General features: G+C 41.5%; 4 protein-coding genes and 1 long non-coding RNA gene across 6 annotated transcripts; 2 read left to right on the top strand and 3 right to left on the bottom strand.

Annotated features, from left to right (window-relative positions):
* The first annotated feature begins 527 nt into the window (after nt 1-527).
* On the top strand, nt 528-2097 carry si:ch211-10a23.2 (Galectin-related protein A-like). The gene is made up of 4 exons (XM_061300513.1): nt 528-643; nt 770-855; nt 1122-1335; nt 1401-2097. The coding sequence occupies exons 1-4, from the start codon at nt 548-550 to the stop codon at nt 1542-1544; spliced, it is 540 nt and encodes a 179-aa protein (XP_061156497.1). The 5' UTR covers nt 528-547; the 3' UTR covers nt 1545-2097.
* A 160-nt stretch (nt 2098-2257) lies between these two features.
* On the bottom strand, nt 2258-4907 carry plek2 (pleckstrin 2). Its single transcript, XM_061300477.1, has 9 exons — nt 4745-4907; nt 4519-4683; nt 3808-4007; nt 3649-3740; nt 3389-3576; nt 3217-3318; nt 3064-3147; nt 2904-2982; nt 2258-2563 (listed from the first exon to the last, which is right to left on the bottom strand). Exons 1-9 carry the CDS (start codon nt 4796-4798, stop codon nt 2436-2438), a joined length of 1092 nt encoding a protein of 363 aa, XP_061156461.1. The 5' UTR covers nt 4799-4907; the 3' UTR covers nt 2258-2435.
* Nucleotides 4908-5025: 118 nt separating this feature from the next.
* On the top strand, nt 5026-6749 carry oip5 (opa interacting protein 5). 2 transcript variants are annotated; one of them, XM_061300515.1, is made up of 5 exons: nt 5026-5360; nt 5430-5496; nt 5604-5726; nt 5799-5880; nt 6336-6749. In XM_061300515.1, exons 1-5 carry the CDS (start codon nt 5195-5197, stop codon nt 6348-6350), a joined length of 453 nt encoding a protein of 150 aa, XP_061156499.1. In that variant the 5' UTR covers nt 5026-5194; the 3' UTR covers nt 6351-6749. The 2 variants fall into 2 exon arrangements, with proteins under 2 accessions (XP_061156499.1, XP_061156498.1); XM_061300514.1 differs by lacking the exon at nt 6336-6749 and adding an exon at nt 5953-6133.
* LOC133168862 (uncharacterized) lies at nt 6207-8828 on the bottom strand. The gene is made up of 2 exons (XR_009718318.1): nt 8353-8828; nt 6207-8063 (listed from the first exon to the last, which is right to left on the bottom strand). It is a non-coding gene; the product is annotated as an uncharacterized LOC133168862 (long non-coding RNA).
* Nucleotides 8829-11086: 2258 nt separating this feature from the next.
* On the bottom strand, nt 11087-14134 carry chp1 (calcineurin-like EF-hand protein 1). Its single transcript, XM_061300512.1, has 7 exons — nt 13777-14134; nt 13440-13512; nt 12670-12750; nt 12471-12595; nt 12341-12402; nt 11947-12069; nt 11087-11822 (listed from the first exon to the last, which is right to left on the bottom strand). Exons 1-7 carry the CDS (start codon nt 13841-13843, stop codon nt 11769-11771), a joined length of 585 nt encoding a protein of 194 aa, XP_061156496.1. The 5' UTR covers nt 13844-14134; the 3' UTR covers nt 11087-11768.
* Between the last annotated feature and the right edge of the window lie 347 nt (nt 14135-14481).

The following is a 14481-nucleotide window of genomic DNA, read 5'->3' as shown; positions in this document are numbered from 1 at the left end:
GCTGCCTTCAAGGACCATCAAAAATACTATAGGAAAAACAAAATTGTTTATTTTAGAAAGGTTTATTCAAGTCCGTATTTAATTGTATTTGATTGTTTCACACAGTGATAGTACTTTGACAGAACAAATTAAAATGAAAGAAGTCATGCCTTAACAGGTTAAGAAAACGTTTCCCTAATTTTAACTCATTTGAGAATTTTGTTTACCATGGTGTTTATTTTAGTCTTCATTTTTAAACAACGAAACAGAAATTAATTTGAATTTCTCTGAAACCGAACGCAAAAACGGGGACGTGTGTTTAAAAGTGACATTATATTACCAGGTTACATGAAGGCATCATCGGAATAAGGAAAACGTACGATTTGTGCAGCAAAGACAACGATGATGAACATCAAAACATATATAACGATGTTGAACACAAACACTCACGTGCATTGAGTTTTCCAAAAGCTACTAATCAACCAAACATTAACTCCCCCATATCTCCAGTCACCTTATACCTAACGATGGAGGCTGTCGCTATGGCAACAGGCGGGGTTTGCCGACAATGATAAGTCCTCCTCACTTCGCATCCCCTCTCCAGACCTGCACGATACTGCGTCACGCCCTGACTGGAATGGAAGACAAGGACAAGAAAGGAAATGTACGTAAGATGTTTTCTTTGCTGCAGACAGCATGTACTCGAGAGATGAATGAGGTAGGGGGGGGGGGGGGGGGGGGATAAAGAGCAATCTATTGTGCTGGCCCGCTAAGCCATTGTCTCACACAGGAGGAGTACATCGGCGAGATAAAGGGTGGTCTGCGGCCTTCGATGAAGCTGGTCGTGATGGGGATTGTTGACAAGAAACCCAAGAGGTCAGTGTTGGGCCGTCATTAGCAAGCCACATGCTGCACACCTTGACGTTGGAGGGATGCAACAGATTCAAATGCTTATCGGAAAATATGCGCGTAGTAACTACATTAGCATGGCTGTAAGGCATCTTAATAAGTTCAATCATTTGATATGAGAATATGTTGCTTCTATAATGTGTCATTTATATCTAAACAACTTACAACAAGAAGGGGGGGCGGGGTAGAAAGGATATATTATGATTCCCTGTGTGTGTTGTGTGTGTGTGTAGCATTGAGGTGGTGGTGTCCAGCGCACCTCAACAGAGGGAATCGGAAGAATCGGAGGAATCGGAGGCAATGGAATCAGAAGGTGACGTGGGTCTCCAGCTGAAGGTCAGCTTCATGGACAAAGCCGTCCAACGCAACGCGCGGCTGGCGGGAAAGTGGGGTGCCGCCGAAAACACCCTCTCCTTCTTCCCCTTTGCGCCCGGGGAGCCTTTTAAGGTACAATCGTCACTATCGGAGCTAGCGATCATCATCGTCATGCTATTGTTTGTCCGTCCCGGTAGATGGAGATCGTATGCGAGCACCAGCAGTTCCGCATCCTGGTGGACGGTCAGCCTCTATGCGGCTTCACCCACCGCCTCCCGCAACTGGCCAGCTTGACGGCGTTACGAGTCTTCGGAGACGTCCAACTCACCAAGGTGGCTTAACGTCCCCGTCGGAACAACACGCATTCGGAGACAGTGTATCTGCTTAGAATAGATGGAAGATGCATTTTGTCCAACACTTTGTAGAAGACAAAGTGCCTTCACTAACGTGCTGACTGAATGTAGTCATCGTTATTGTCTTGGGAAAAAAAAAAAAAAAAGGAACACAAGAATGTGAACTGAAGCTAATGTTGCACTAAACGATTGCAATATTTTTGTGCTCACGCAAATTATGAAAATGTGTCCAGTGGTGTTTTTTATTTTTGGTTGAGGGATTAACATTTTTCCTTGTCATATTAAAAATTAGCTTCTTATATTATGACTATACTCTCTAGCCTGCTCAAATTTTTGTAATATTTTCATAATATTTCAATTTGTATCGAGCATTTCGAGTACTTGTGTACACTTTGAGAATCACCGCATTAGTTCGTACAATTCTGTTCATCTTTCCAACATGAGCCTTCGAAAGGTCACACCCTTTTACTTTATCAAACACTATTTCCTTTGTGTGACTTTACTTCCCTGGAATAAAATCCCCTTGATTGTTATTTGCTCACCAGGGATTTTTTTTTTTTTTAATGGTGTCATTTTACAACCACACGAGTCATGGCGGTGAATCACGGCAGTGCTTAAGACCGAGCGAGCTTGCGAGGGCAAAAGCGCCAGACATGACCTGACTCGTCACGCTTCTTTGCTCAGCAACAAACACAAGTATGTCAATATATCAGGTTTAATCCCTTAATCACGTTTGAATAACCATTCCCAGTTTAGAAATATACATTTAATCTTAAAATAGACAAAGTATTTTATAAACAAATAGACACTTTGAAGTATACAAACGCTAAGCAGCTTTTGATATGAGCTACACGACGACACGTGACGGATACGTTGGGGCTACGTGTGCTCCCGGATAGCGTCAATCCATTCCATTTTTTCTCGGTGACTGGGAGCCTGGATGAAGTAATGTGTGTCGGACTGAGTGATGATTTTGAATAGGTTGCCTTGGATGTTACCCTTCACACCTGGAAAGGGAAGCCAGAAGACAAAAAAATACCTCAACATGATCTTGATGTACAGTTTTCTGGATCATATGGAGAGCTGTTGCTAATATTTTGAATACCAAGTTCAAAATATTACATTTCAGTATTTTTCATACATACAACTTCATCAAGGTTTCAAAATGCTTATGCATAAATGATGCTTCATTTTTTATAGGAAAATTAGTAGGCTTCAGAAGCCGCCCTGAGGAACGCCACTCAGGATTAGAGTCAACAAATGCATTGGGACATTGGCCATTGGTTTTATATCATTTGTTTTTCTCTATATCAAAAAAAAAAATCCATGACTATGAGTGAGTCCTACCAGAAGGAACGCCATTGTCGTCCAGCGAGGACACCAGCGAGCCTCGCAGTGGGAAACCTCCAACGGGGCGAATGTCATCCTGAAAGCAGACAGGACGTGGCTCACAGACTGACTCAGTGTGTGTGTGTTATTACGCAATACACAATGTTTAATTTTGTACCTTGGTGGGGTCGTAGTAGTGGAGGAAAGAAGGTTCCGAGCGCAGCACAAAGAGTCGGATCTTCCAGTTTTTCCTCATGTGGCCCTGAGCGAGGGTACACATTCGCTCAAAACGACATTGACGATATAAAAGCCGTTTTTTGTTTCGCTTTACTTGTTTGAGCAGGTAGCCTCTCTTGATCACATGACCGCTCAGCTCCACTGCGGACAGCGTGGTCTCGGCCTTCACGCAGCCTCGCTTCTTCAAGTTATCTGACTGACGATTCGAAAAGTATTTGAAAAAAAATCTGCTATCAAGCAAGACCGAACCCTGACTCGCTACTCACAAAGCTATAAAGCGCCGTGGAGTCGTCCATGAAGAGCTCGCTGAGACCAGCTTTGCGCAGCGCCTCCACGCTCCGTAGCCCGATAGTGCGGAGGAAGCCCTCTTCCAGAAGAGCCGACGCCAACGTCGCCGCCTCGGTTCGGGTCAGCGCCAGCTGCGTGAACACCAGCCAGTCCACCACCGCGGAGCCTGCGCAGGAATCACACTATGCTCAACACTTTAAATGATCTGTAAAAAAAAAAAAGGACCACTTTGAAGGACCTGAGAAGCAGTTGGTGTACACGCGTCCTTGCTCCACATGGTTGGTCATGTTGATTCCGCTGTGAACGTCATACATGGCGTCCAGCACTTTGCTACAATACAAGAAAACATCTTTTAATTGAACTGTTATCGGGCACTTTAACGCTGCTCAATGTTCACCTCAGATTGATGTGGTGCGGCCGCGAGCCTCCTGGCGTGGACGGGCTGACGCTAGGTGAGCCATCGTCGTCCGCGTCCGCTCCAGAGTCCAACTTGTCCGCCGCTGCGGCGATGTCGCCGGCCCATTCGTCTCGCTCCTCCCGTGAACACGCCTCCAGGAAGTGATCCACGCAGTTCTTGGTTTGAAGCCGGAACACCAACTAGAAAAGGCAGCATGGTTATAATGTGAATGGGCAAGACTGTTCACTATGACTCATAATACAAGAGAATCATTTGGTCGAGATTACTAGAAAATAATCTACCAGAGAGGAAAACAATAAAGCATCTTAGACTCTGGCACAACGTGACTCATTAGTCATACAAACTCTGATTCCAGTGAAGTATAAACTGCTACTCTGAACTTTGAAAGTTGAAAAGTGAGCTCATCAGAGTGACCTCATTAGAATGACTCCAGCGGAGACGCTGACTCAGCATCCAGTCAGCTGGCTCGACCGAGAGGAAGTGATGATATGATATGACGTATTGATAAAAAAAAGACAAATCTAAAAAGCAATGCATGCAACCTATGAAGTATAATTCAAATGTTGATCACAACCGACGATTGTTATTGATTATTAAAGGCCAAGCCCAGTGCTTTTCAAATGCTGTCATCAATATGGTCATCATATAGACAACAAAACAAACTTGTCATTTTCAAGAGCAAAAACTCACAGGTCGATTGTCGTACTCAAGGAAGGGGCAAGTAATGACGCAATCATTCAGCATGATTTTGCCTCGCTGACAAGAATCTCTTCTCCCGCTTTCGTACTTGTAATATATCAGCTTGTCCGGCGTCAGCACGAACCAGCGCGCCTTCCAGTTGTGCACGAGATGACCCTGGAGGAAAACACAAATGAAGAGAACATTCCACGCTTGACAACTGTGCATCAAAACACACCCTTTTCACCAGGAAGCCTTCTCGGAGGATAGAATTTTTTTGCTGTGTATCCATTGAGCTGGTGCCTGTTCCTGCCTGTTGCACTCTTGAATCAACATGTGTATTCACTCATTATATATACACGCAGACACGTACACTCCCACGACACACACCCACTTCCAGCAGGCAGGTAGGTACACGCCCACTCAAAAACACACACTCAGTTAGGGCGCGTTTGATTGGCTGTGGTTTGGGCTCAGAACGTTTCCGTCCAATAGCAGATGTCAACAGTCGGACGCCTTCAGCCAATCAGGAAGCACTTGTATGCCCCGACTTCCGTGTTCAAGACAAGCGCCATTATTCTAAACAAAGAATTACACCACCTGAAAAACAATATTTACATTTTACTTTGGTCTCTACTTCATTAACCGGCCGTACGCCTTTTCTGCTTCTACAAAAAGACACGGCAACATGGAGTTTAACGAGACCATCCTCCTGGAACGCGAAGACAGCGGTGTCAAGCTGTTCGGACCCGGACAATGGGCAACCTTTCACTGCAAGCAGTGCAACACGGTGTTAGGAGACTCCTTGTCTGTATGCGGGGAGCTCACATGCTTGGGTTTCATTTTATGCTGCAGTACGTTTTACACAACTTTATAATGGGGCGCCCGGAATGCATCATAATATTTGTCCTGTTTGTGTGCAGGAGTCACCAGTTGTGTGGAAGTGGGTCGTGAAATGGAGTGTGGACATAAAGGAGAATTGGCTAACTGGTGAGGAAGACAAAGTTGCAATGTGGTTGGGCATTCTTTGTGTGAGCTTTAGTTGGTCCCAACGGCCTTTTCAAATCCCACAATTCATTCATCCACCCCCCCTGCAGCATCTTCAGCTCCCTGACATGCAGCGAGTGCGGCTGCACGGTGGGCAAGGTGGTGCATGCAGCGCCGCCGAGTCTGGCCGCGGTGCGCTCCCTCTTCCTCCTCCAAAAGGGGCTCATCAAATGGTCAGTAACGGTCGCTAAAGCGTCACTCCATTCTGCGTACGTCCGAAAACGTTAAGATCCTTCCTGTTCCAGTTATGTGTTAGACAGCCGCTCTATGGTGAAAGCGTCGGCCGTGTCCTTTGAGATGAAGTCTCTCATGGAAAGCGTCAAGGAGGTAAGATGTCAGTAAAGGCGCCATTCATTCTTATGTAGGGGGAAAAAAAGATATATAAACATTGGGTTGCAGGTGAGACATCAATTAGAAATGCACTTTGAAGACACAAAAAGCCGCCTGCTGGACGTAAGCGCATCATCTGCAAGTCTGACAAGTGATGCCACTGTTTAATATTATCATTGATGATCACACTGTATCTTATGGCCAGTTAACTTTTTTTTTTCTTCATTAAACAGCTATTTGCAAGCAACAACTACTCCTTGCCATTTATATAAAAAAAAAAAATAGGCCTCACGGGATACAATAACACACACGCACGTCAGGCCTTGTCATTGGCACCATGCTGCATTTTATTATCATCGTCATTGCTATTGCTGTGTTTGAGAAATACATTTTGTTAGTTATACAAAACCATTGCACAATAATAATAAACATGCCCGTTTTCCTCCTCTTAGCTGCGGAGTGCATAGGTCGTACACCTCGGTGAACAAAGTAAGGATCTTTTCCATTTGGGGATGCTACAACATGCTTGCTACTGTACTAACACATTCCCCTTCACGCGCAGTCAAATGACACACTTGTGGATTATTGCATGCATTACAAACATGTCCGAGGAAAAAAAACAAACATGCATTGTTTTTTTAAACTCCCTACTGAATTTTAACATGATGTCATAAGTCCCCAAAAGGAAGGGTTAAGAAATATACTACATAAACTGGATATGGTGGTTGACAGTGCAAGTAGTGCTATGAAAACACATTTGGACTTTCAGCGTGTAAAAATGCTACAAGTATCATACAATTAAATCAATTTTGTGTATTGATCAAGAAAAAAAAAAGATGACCAGCAGAATCCAATCTCAAAACAAAGCTCTATAGCGTCCCACACCACCACCACAAGTCATGCATTTATTGCTGCTAATCTAGTCCTAATACAATTGTCTGGATTACACGTAATGCACGTACAACACTAAAGGGCTGGAAGATCCATTCAAAATCACTTCAATCTCATCTTTTAGTTTAGTGCTATTATTTGGTTTTTGAATGCATTAAAAAAAAGTTTAATCATGCATCTGAAATTGCTTTTTGTATATTTTGTTTTGGGGAGATTATTCATCTGAGTTGTATTAAAGCAGGCATCATGCATTATACGATGATTATATATGAAGTTAAGTATGAGCGTCTAAATGAGACTATACAAATTTCGAATGGAAGACGTTGGTGATTTTGTTGCTTTTCAAACAACGTGTCACTTGTTTTTTTTTTCTTTTCTTCATAATATATAATACACAGCATCAGTCAACAAGGTAACATGTTTGGATGCAATATTGCACATTGCCCGATCAAAGGTGTCCTCTTATGCAAAATGAAGGACAAACATGTTTTAAGTATTTATACTAAAATGAATGTTTTATTGGATATACTGTCGTAAAATTAGAATAATATATAAAAGAAATCCAACTAAAAATGTGCTTTTCATTTTTGATGATTTATGAATTTTATGTACTTATTAAAATGAGTATTTTAAAATTAGCATAATGAATGTGCTTGGCTCACATTTTTAAAACTATTTAATTGCATTTTTTTAAGAAAAAATCGAGCAAAGAATTATTTGGCTTCAAGAGATGACATTTAAAAGCCTTCACAAACCTTACGAGAAAATGTTTCATATAATTTGTGATCAAACTCAACGCATGTAAGGATGTGTCAAAATGACCCCGCCACTCGCTGAGGTAGCAAAAAAGATGAGACTCACGCTTGCTACAGTTTTACGTGTCTGATACAATGTGCTATCGGGACGGTTGATTTAGACCAGTATCTACGTTTTTTTTTTTTTCTTTTCAGTTCTCCACTTCATGGAAAAATGACATGACCATTTATCTCTTGTTCTAATATTGTGGACTATGCATATACATCATTCACATCTAGTAATAATAAAATTGACAATGAGCGTAAAAAATATAATAGCTCCATGTCAGTCCAAAGGCTCATTCCAAACCTGGACAGACATGTCACAAAGGGATGGTGAGGGGGTGGAGAAGGGTACACCCCTCCTAACCCCCATCAGGTCCTTCAAAGAAACCTCATCATCCCAGTTGAACGTAAATGTGATTGTTTGATAACACGGTGGTCCACGTGAAGTCCCTCCGCTGTGGCTCAGATGTGTTCTTCAATGCATCCATCCTGAAAATTGACAGCATCATTATTGTCTTTGTATTTGCCGTGTGCACATATATATGTAATAATCGTATGATGGTGTTTTAAAAAGATCTGTAGTCCACAATTTGATACATAAATTGACCAACTGTGTCTGCATGGAAAATGAACAGTACAGGTATGTAAGGTTATTTGGCTTGGGAAAAATATTAAATTCACGTGATAAAAGGACAACTAGATGCTTTACTGCATTGGAGGATAATCATGAGAAGTACAATAAATTGGGTAGAGAGGGGGAAAAAAGCAGGTGTCTGACCTTGGTGTGCTCCTGGTGATGAGGATGCTGCAGAGATGTTGGGATGCTTAACAATGGCTGGTCCACTTCTTCGTATTGATGGAGACACGAGCAATTCTGCCTGGCCACTTCGCAATTTCTCCACTAAAATACATCGAGGAGATATTCATATAGCAGAAACCCTTGCACTCCGTATGGGGCAGAAGAGGTAAGGGGACAAAAAGGCGTCCCGTCCCCCCCCCATCACCTCCCAGCGTCTGACCGAGTAAGCTACGCCATTTTCAGTCGTTCTCAGTAAGTGAAGAAGCAATGATTGGCTGAGAAATGTGTCAATCATATTGAAAGTACCACCCCGGAAATGCCCGGAAATTGAACTTCCGGTAGAGTAAAACCAGCATTTGTTTTAATAGAAACTCTTTGTGCGTATTTTCAACAACAGTTACAAACCTAAATATTAAAGAGCACTAAATACACATTTAAAAACACCCGATGTTATCGTGGTTCTCACCTAGCAAGTTGAGGTGGTGTTCACAAATGATTTTCAGACTAATTAGTCTGTGTTCCTCATAGAAGCTGGAATCTTTGGAGGCCCACAACAAGCACTTATCTTGTTCAGGAAAGACAGATTGAATTTCTTATGCGTATTAGTACAACCACTAGCGGGGTGCAAAGGTCCGTAACGTAAAACACATCGTGAACTGGCGTGCCTACGGTAAACAAGAAAGCTCAATTCAAATAGAAAGTTTCACATACTGACCAGCAGAGGGCGACACACGGTACACTTTTGCTATCTTATGGTCAAATTCTGGTAATCCAAAGCGAATATAAACGTCGTTGTATTTTTGTTTCTCGCAATATATTCTATTTTTGTTTTAGAAAAAGAGCCGTTTAATTTTAGTGTTTTTATTCTAAAACAAAAATGGAATATATTGCGAGATACAATAATACAACGACGCGTATATTCGTTTTGGATACCCGGAATTTGACCATAAGATAGCAAAAGTGTACCGTGTGTCGCCCTCTGCTGGTCAGAATGAGAAATGCTCCTGTTGATAAATTCCGCGAATCCAAAGCAACACACCATATCGTTAAATATGTTAAAAACATTAAAATAATACGTAAATGATCGGTTGAATTTAATTGTTTTAATTCTAAACCAAAAATAGAATATATTGAGAGAAACAAATAAAAATTCAACGACGCGTATATTCGTTTTGGATACCCGGAATTTGACCATCAGATAGCAAAAGTGTACCGTGTGTCGCCCTCTGCTGGTCAGGATGAGAAATGCTCCCGTTGATAAATTCCGCGAATCCAAAGCAACACACCATATCGTTAAATATAAGTTAAAAACATTAAAATAATACGTAAATGATCGGTTTGATTTAATTGTTTTAATTCTAAACCAAAAATAGAATATATTGAAAGAAACAAATAAAAATTCAACGACGCGTATATTCGTTTTTCGATACCCGGAATTTGACCATAAGATAGCAAAAGTGTACCGTGTGTCTCCCTCTGCTGGTCAGGATGAGAAATGCTCCCGTTGATAAATTCCGCGAATCCAAAGCAACACATCATATCGTTAAATATAATATAATTCTAAACCAAAAAACGAATATATTGAGAGAAACAAATAAAAATTCAACAATTATAAGAAAAAAAAGGTAAAAGATCAGTTTAATCTTATTGTTTTTATTCTAAACCAAAAATAGAATATATTGAGAGAAACAAATAAAAATTCAACAATTATAAGTAAAAAAAAAAGAGTAGAAGATCAGTTGAATTTAATGTTTTTATTCTAACCCAAAAATAGAATATATTGAGAAAAACAAAAATTCAACAATTTATCAACGGGAGCAATTCTCATCCTGACCAGCAGAGGGCGACACACGGTACACTTTTGCTATCTTATGGTCAAATTCCGGGTGTCCAAAACGAAAATACGCGTCGTTGTATTTTTGTTTCTCGCAATATATTCTATTTTTGTTATAGAATAAAAACGATAAAATTAAACCGCTCTTTTTCTAAAATAAAAATAGGATATATTGAGAGAAACAAATAAGAATTCAACGACGCGTATATTCGTTTTGGATACCCGGAATTTGACCATCAGATAGCAAAAGTGTACCGTATGTCGCCCTCTGCTGGTCAGGGTGAGAAAAGCTCCCGTTGATAAATTCCGTGAATCCAAAACAACACAATGAATCCAAAACAACACAAGCATTGCATACCAGCAGAGGGCGACACACGGTACACTTTTGCTATCTGATAGTCAAATTCAGGGTATCCAAAACGAATATACGCGTCGTTGTATTTTTGTTTCTCGCAATATGTTTTTTTGTTGTAGAATAAAAACAATAAAATTAAAACGCTCTTTTAGTTTTTTAACTTATATTTAATGATAGTAGTATTTAAGTGTAGGCTAATCTTAGTTTTTTATTTTTACAGAACTTTTTTATTTCTATTCCCCCCCCCCCCCGCCCCCCAAAAAATGTATGTTTATTATCAGATGTCACCTGAGGTGTGATTGTTTTTCCAACCACCTCAGATAACATTTGTCAAATGTCCGGCTTCCTGTTCCACCTGATGCATTGCTTCATCACTCATTCTTCTTGGCATAGAAACAAGAGAAACAAGTGGGTGGCTTCCCTAAAACTAAGATGCGGGTGTTTTGCATTTTACGATGCCAACTTTGATATTATTAAATATTAACGCTCTCACACAGCACACAATAAAAAAATATCAGTCCAAATATGGCACCTCATTTTATTGCACAAATAAATTTATATCAGCTGTAATATATCAGATTATTATTTTCTTTTTGCTTCGATTTCCCCATAACACACTAGGCTTTTGAACTATTCACTATTTTTATCATAATAGCCTCTACGTAGGAAGGACAATTCTGATTTTAGTAGAACAGTTAGTCAAATGCTGCGCATCATGATCATGCATACTAGTTCTAATACAAAGACTACTTTAAATAAAAATACATTGCATGTTACCTCAGCTGGTCCACATTTGATAATCCAGTGACATCCTTGCACCACAACAAAGAGGTGATGAAATGCTGCATTACGACTTGTAAAAATGTCATAATTTGTCTTCTTCAGAAAGATGCATTACCACCGCCCCCCCCCCTCCTCCCACACACACACACACACACCTTTAGTACTCTCAAATGAGTGTGAACAGCAGCAGCAACTGTGGTCCTCATGCTTGAAAATTAGGCAGCGCTCACCAGTGAGACAAAAGAAATTGCATGTTTAAGAGATCAAAAGAACAACAAATAGACAAAAAAAATTAAAAATCAAGGCACATGCGCATTTCTACAAGAGGCGAGGACCACAGTCGCCTACTTTTGACACTGACGGGAGGAAACGGAATAAAACTACATGTCCGGACGTGATGATGAGTTCCTAAAAGAAAAGTCATCAGTGCAGGAAGCGGATGCTCATTTTCTGTTCCACATCCACCTTCTCCAGCACCTGGCACATACACAAAACATTTTTTTTTTTTAAATAAAAAAATAAACGAGGATTAAATAAACTATTAATGAAATTGTGAACTAGATTCAGTCGTCATAAAATACGATTCACTCGGAGAACTTGCCTTGATGAACTCGTTGAAGGAAATGGAGCCGTCTCCGTTTGTGTCGGCCTCCTGGATGGTTCTGTCGGCGATGCTCCCGAGCTGTTCGTTCGAGATGTTCACACCCACCATCATCCTCAACACCTGTCAAAAGCACGCACACAAGCATGCAATCCATTGTGAGGAGGAAGGAAGGCAACCTTCACACCTGTCATCACGTTTTACGCTGGTGCACAAGGAAGAGACCAAGTTAAAATGACAGTCATGGTCGTGTGGCAACTTCCTGATTGGTTTCGGTGCAGGGTTACACAAAAGAGCATTGTTTTTACTTGGCGGGACCAAGAATGATGACATTTTTTGATGAAAGATCTACATTAAAAGCTAACATTTGAGCAATAAACTGTTGTGCACTCACCTGGAGCAGCTCATCCCGCGAGATATTGTTGTCTCTGTCCAGGTCGTAAAGACGGAAAGCAACTGGATAGAAGCCACAAAAGGAGCAATGAGTGATTTGCGAGAAGTCCCCCCCACACACACACACTTACACAGCAGCTTGTTGGTTCTGCTGTTGAGCGGCTCGCCAGGGGCGTACTTGCTCTTCTCGCTATCCTCGATGGGCCGGAAGTGGGCCAGTGTGCGCATGAAGCCTCGGAAGTTCACCTGGTCCTCTCTGACCAAAGGGATAAATAAAAAAAAAAAAGAAGCGACCTGAAATGGCACAACACTTCAAAATAAAAGCCTCACCCTTCCGGGAAGAAAGCGTTGATGATGCGGTCACCCAAAGGATTGATGGCCAACTCAGGAATCCTCTGGAAGTCTTCTCGACTGTGCACATAGAGGCATGAAACGGATTGGATCATATTAGATGGAAAAATAATAAGCAAAAAGGGGTGCGGTACTTGATGGTGATATTGACACTCATAATAAGACAAATAAATAGAGGAAAATGACACGAGTCACCTTGACGGCCACCGTGACTAAGCAGGGACAGGTATAACCAAAACTTGTTGAGTGTAAATACCACAGCCTCACACACACACACACACACACACACACACACACACACACACACACACACACACACACACACACACACACACACACACACACACACACACACACACACACACACACACACACACACACACACACACACACACACACACACACACACACACACACACACACACACACACACACACACACACACACACACACACACACACACACACACACACACACACACACACACACACACACACACACACACACACACACACACACACACACACACACACACACACACACACACACACACACACACACACACACACACACACACACACACACACACACACACACACACACACACAACATTGGATTTAAGTGCGGAGACTTCAGAAGACGGCACATGTAATCATTAAACACCCGCTCAACTATAACTCACTTTTTCCTGTCTAAAGATGAAACTCTAGTTTGTGATTAACTGTGGAAAAAAAAAAAAAGGGTCTCACCTGAGGGTGCCATTCTCCCCTTTGTCCAGGCTGGTGAAGCGGCTGTACAGTCGAGTGATCTGGCTGTGCGAGACTGGGAAGAAAAACAGACACATGGACGATGTATAGTCATAATAAAATGTTTGGCTGAGTTGTCTTGGAGTCATTTAGAAAAAGAAATAGGCCTGCTAGCTCAAGGCAGCTCTCTGCCATCTGAAGTATGTGACGTCATTGATCAATATAAAAGTCATAAATGCAGTGTTATGATGGCCTACTGGAAACCATGACGCTTCCTTGAAGGAAATAGTACAATTCCTCTATTCCGTTGAAAATAGTAAAATTAATGATAATAACTTACAGCCCGTTTCTTTCTTGATTTCTTCAATTTCCTCCTCGCGGAGTAACGTGGACGCTCGGGATCCCATAATGACGACGAAGATGTTGAAGTTCGGTATTAGCACACAGAACTGGAAATTCAAAGTTAACAACACGAAGCAATATCCTAAAACGGCTACCCTTGAGCAGCTAGCACGACAGCTGCCTAGCTCGTCCGGTGAGCAGGACAAAAGTCTCTCGGGGAAGTTTGGGAAAACTTTAAAGTCCGCTAGTATGTCATTCGATTTTATTTTATATTTAGTTTACTAAAGTGAACGCAGCGGAGTGTTTGCGTCTTGCGAAAGGAAGCTTGGTTTCGGTCCTTTTATCTTACGCATTTATCAAGTGGGCGGGGTTATGATGGAGGCATTGGGTAGCCGTGTAAGTGCCTGACTGAAATGTGAACATAGGAGTGATGCGCGCCTTGGTAGAATTGTTATTCAAAATTAATATCAAAATTAAAATACTCTGACTGTAGGCCTGGCACTGAGGTCTGCCACACACATCTAGATTTAAAGCAAAAGAAAGACAAAGCAACGGATGGATGGATGAATTTGCCCCCAAAATAATGCTGGCTTAACTTAATTCGAATTGTTGCGATAATATTATGTCTACTGTCCACCGCCAGAGGGCAGTGTTTCACTGTGATTTAGACGCATCGGTAAAAAGTACCGCTCCAACAATTAAC

The sequence above is a fragment of the Syngnathus typhle genome, linkage group LG16 (assembly GCF_033458585.1).
Source record: "Syngnathus typhle isolate RoL2023-S1 ecotype Sweden linkage group LG16, RoL_Styp_1.0, whole genome shotgun sequence".
Classification (NCBI taxonomy): Eukaryota; Metazoa; Chordata; class Actinopteri; order Syngnathiformes; family Syngnathidae; genus Syngnathus; species Syngnathus typhle.
The sequence above is the reverse complement of the archived record's forward strand: the minus strand, read 5'-3'. Positions and strand labels throughout refer to the sequence as shown.

What these genes read in the sequence shown, in the direction of transcription:
- si:ch211-10a23.2 (XM_061300513.1), top strand. Translation starts at nt 548, where the DNA reads ATGATAAGTCCTCCTCACTTCGCATCCCCTCTCCAGACCTGCACGATA. An exon ending in ACAAGGACAAGAAAGGAAAT is followed by an intron (nt 644 to 769) that starts GTACGTAAGATG and finishes TGTCTCACACAG; the next exon opens with GAGGAGTACATCGGCGAGAT. An exon ending in GTTGACAAGAAACCCAAGAG is followed by an intron (nt 856 to 1,121) that starts GTCAGTGTTGGG and finishes GTGTGTGTGTAG; the next exon opens with CATTGAGGTGGTGGTGTCCA.
- chp1 (XM_061300512.1), bottom strand. Translation starts at nt 13,843, where the DNA reads ATGGGATCCCGAGCGTCCACGTTACTCCGCGAGGAGGAAATTGAAGAA. An exon ending in CAGAACCAACAAGCTGCTGT is followed by an intron (nt 12,403 to 12,470) that starts GTAAGTGTGTGT and finishes GCTTCTATCCAG; the next exon opens with TTGCTTTCCGTCTTTACGAC. An exon ending in CCTTCAACGAGTTCATCAAG is followed by an intron (nt 11,823 to 11,946) that starts GCAAGTTCTCCG and finishes TGTATGTGCCAG; the next exon opens with GTGCTGGAGAAGGTGGATGT.
- oip5 (XM_061300514.1), top strand. Translation starts at nt 5,195, where the DNA reads ATGGAGTTTAACGAGACCATCCTCCTGGAACGCGAAGACAGCGGTGTC. An exon ending in GGGTTTCATTTTATGCTGCA is followed by an intron (nt 5,361 to 5,429) that starts GTACGTTTTACA and finishes GTTTGTGTGCAG; the next exon opens with GAGTCACCAGTTGTGTGGAA. An exon ending in AAAGGAGAATTGGCTAACTG is followed by an intron (nt 5,497 to 5,603) that starts GTGAGGAAGACA and finishes CCCCCCCTGCAG; the next exon opens with CATCTTCAGCTCCCTGACAT.
- plek2 (XM_061300477.1), bottom strand. Translation starts at nt 4,798, where the DNA reads ATGGATACACAGCAAAAAAATTCTATCCTCCGAGAAGGCTTCCTGGTG. An exon ending in TTGAGTACGACAATCGACCT is followed by an intron (nt 4,008 to 4,518) that starts GTGAGTTTTTGC and finishes TGCCTTTTCTAG; the next exon opens with TTGGTGTTCCGGCTTCAAAC. An exon ending in CGACAATGGCGTTCCTTCTG is followed by an intron (nt 2,564 to 2,903) that starts GTAGGACTCACT and finishes TTCCCTTTCCAG; the next exon opens with GTGTGAAGGGTAACATCCAA.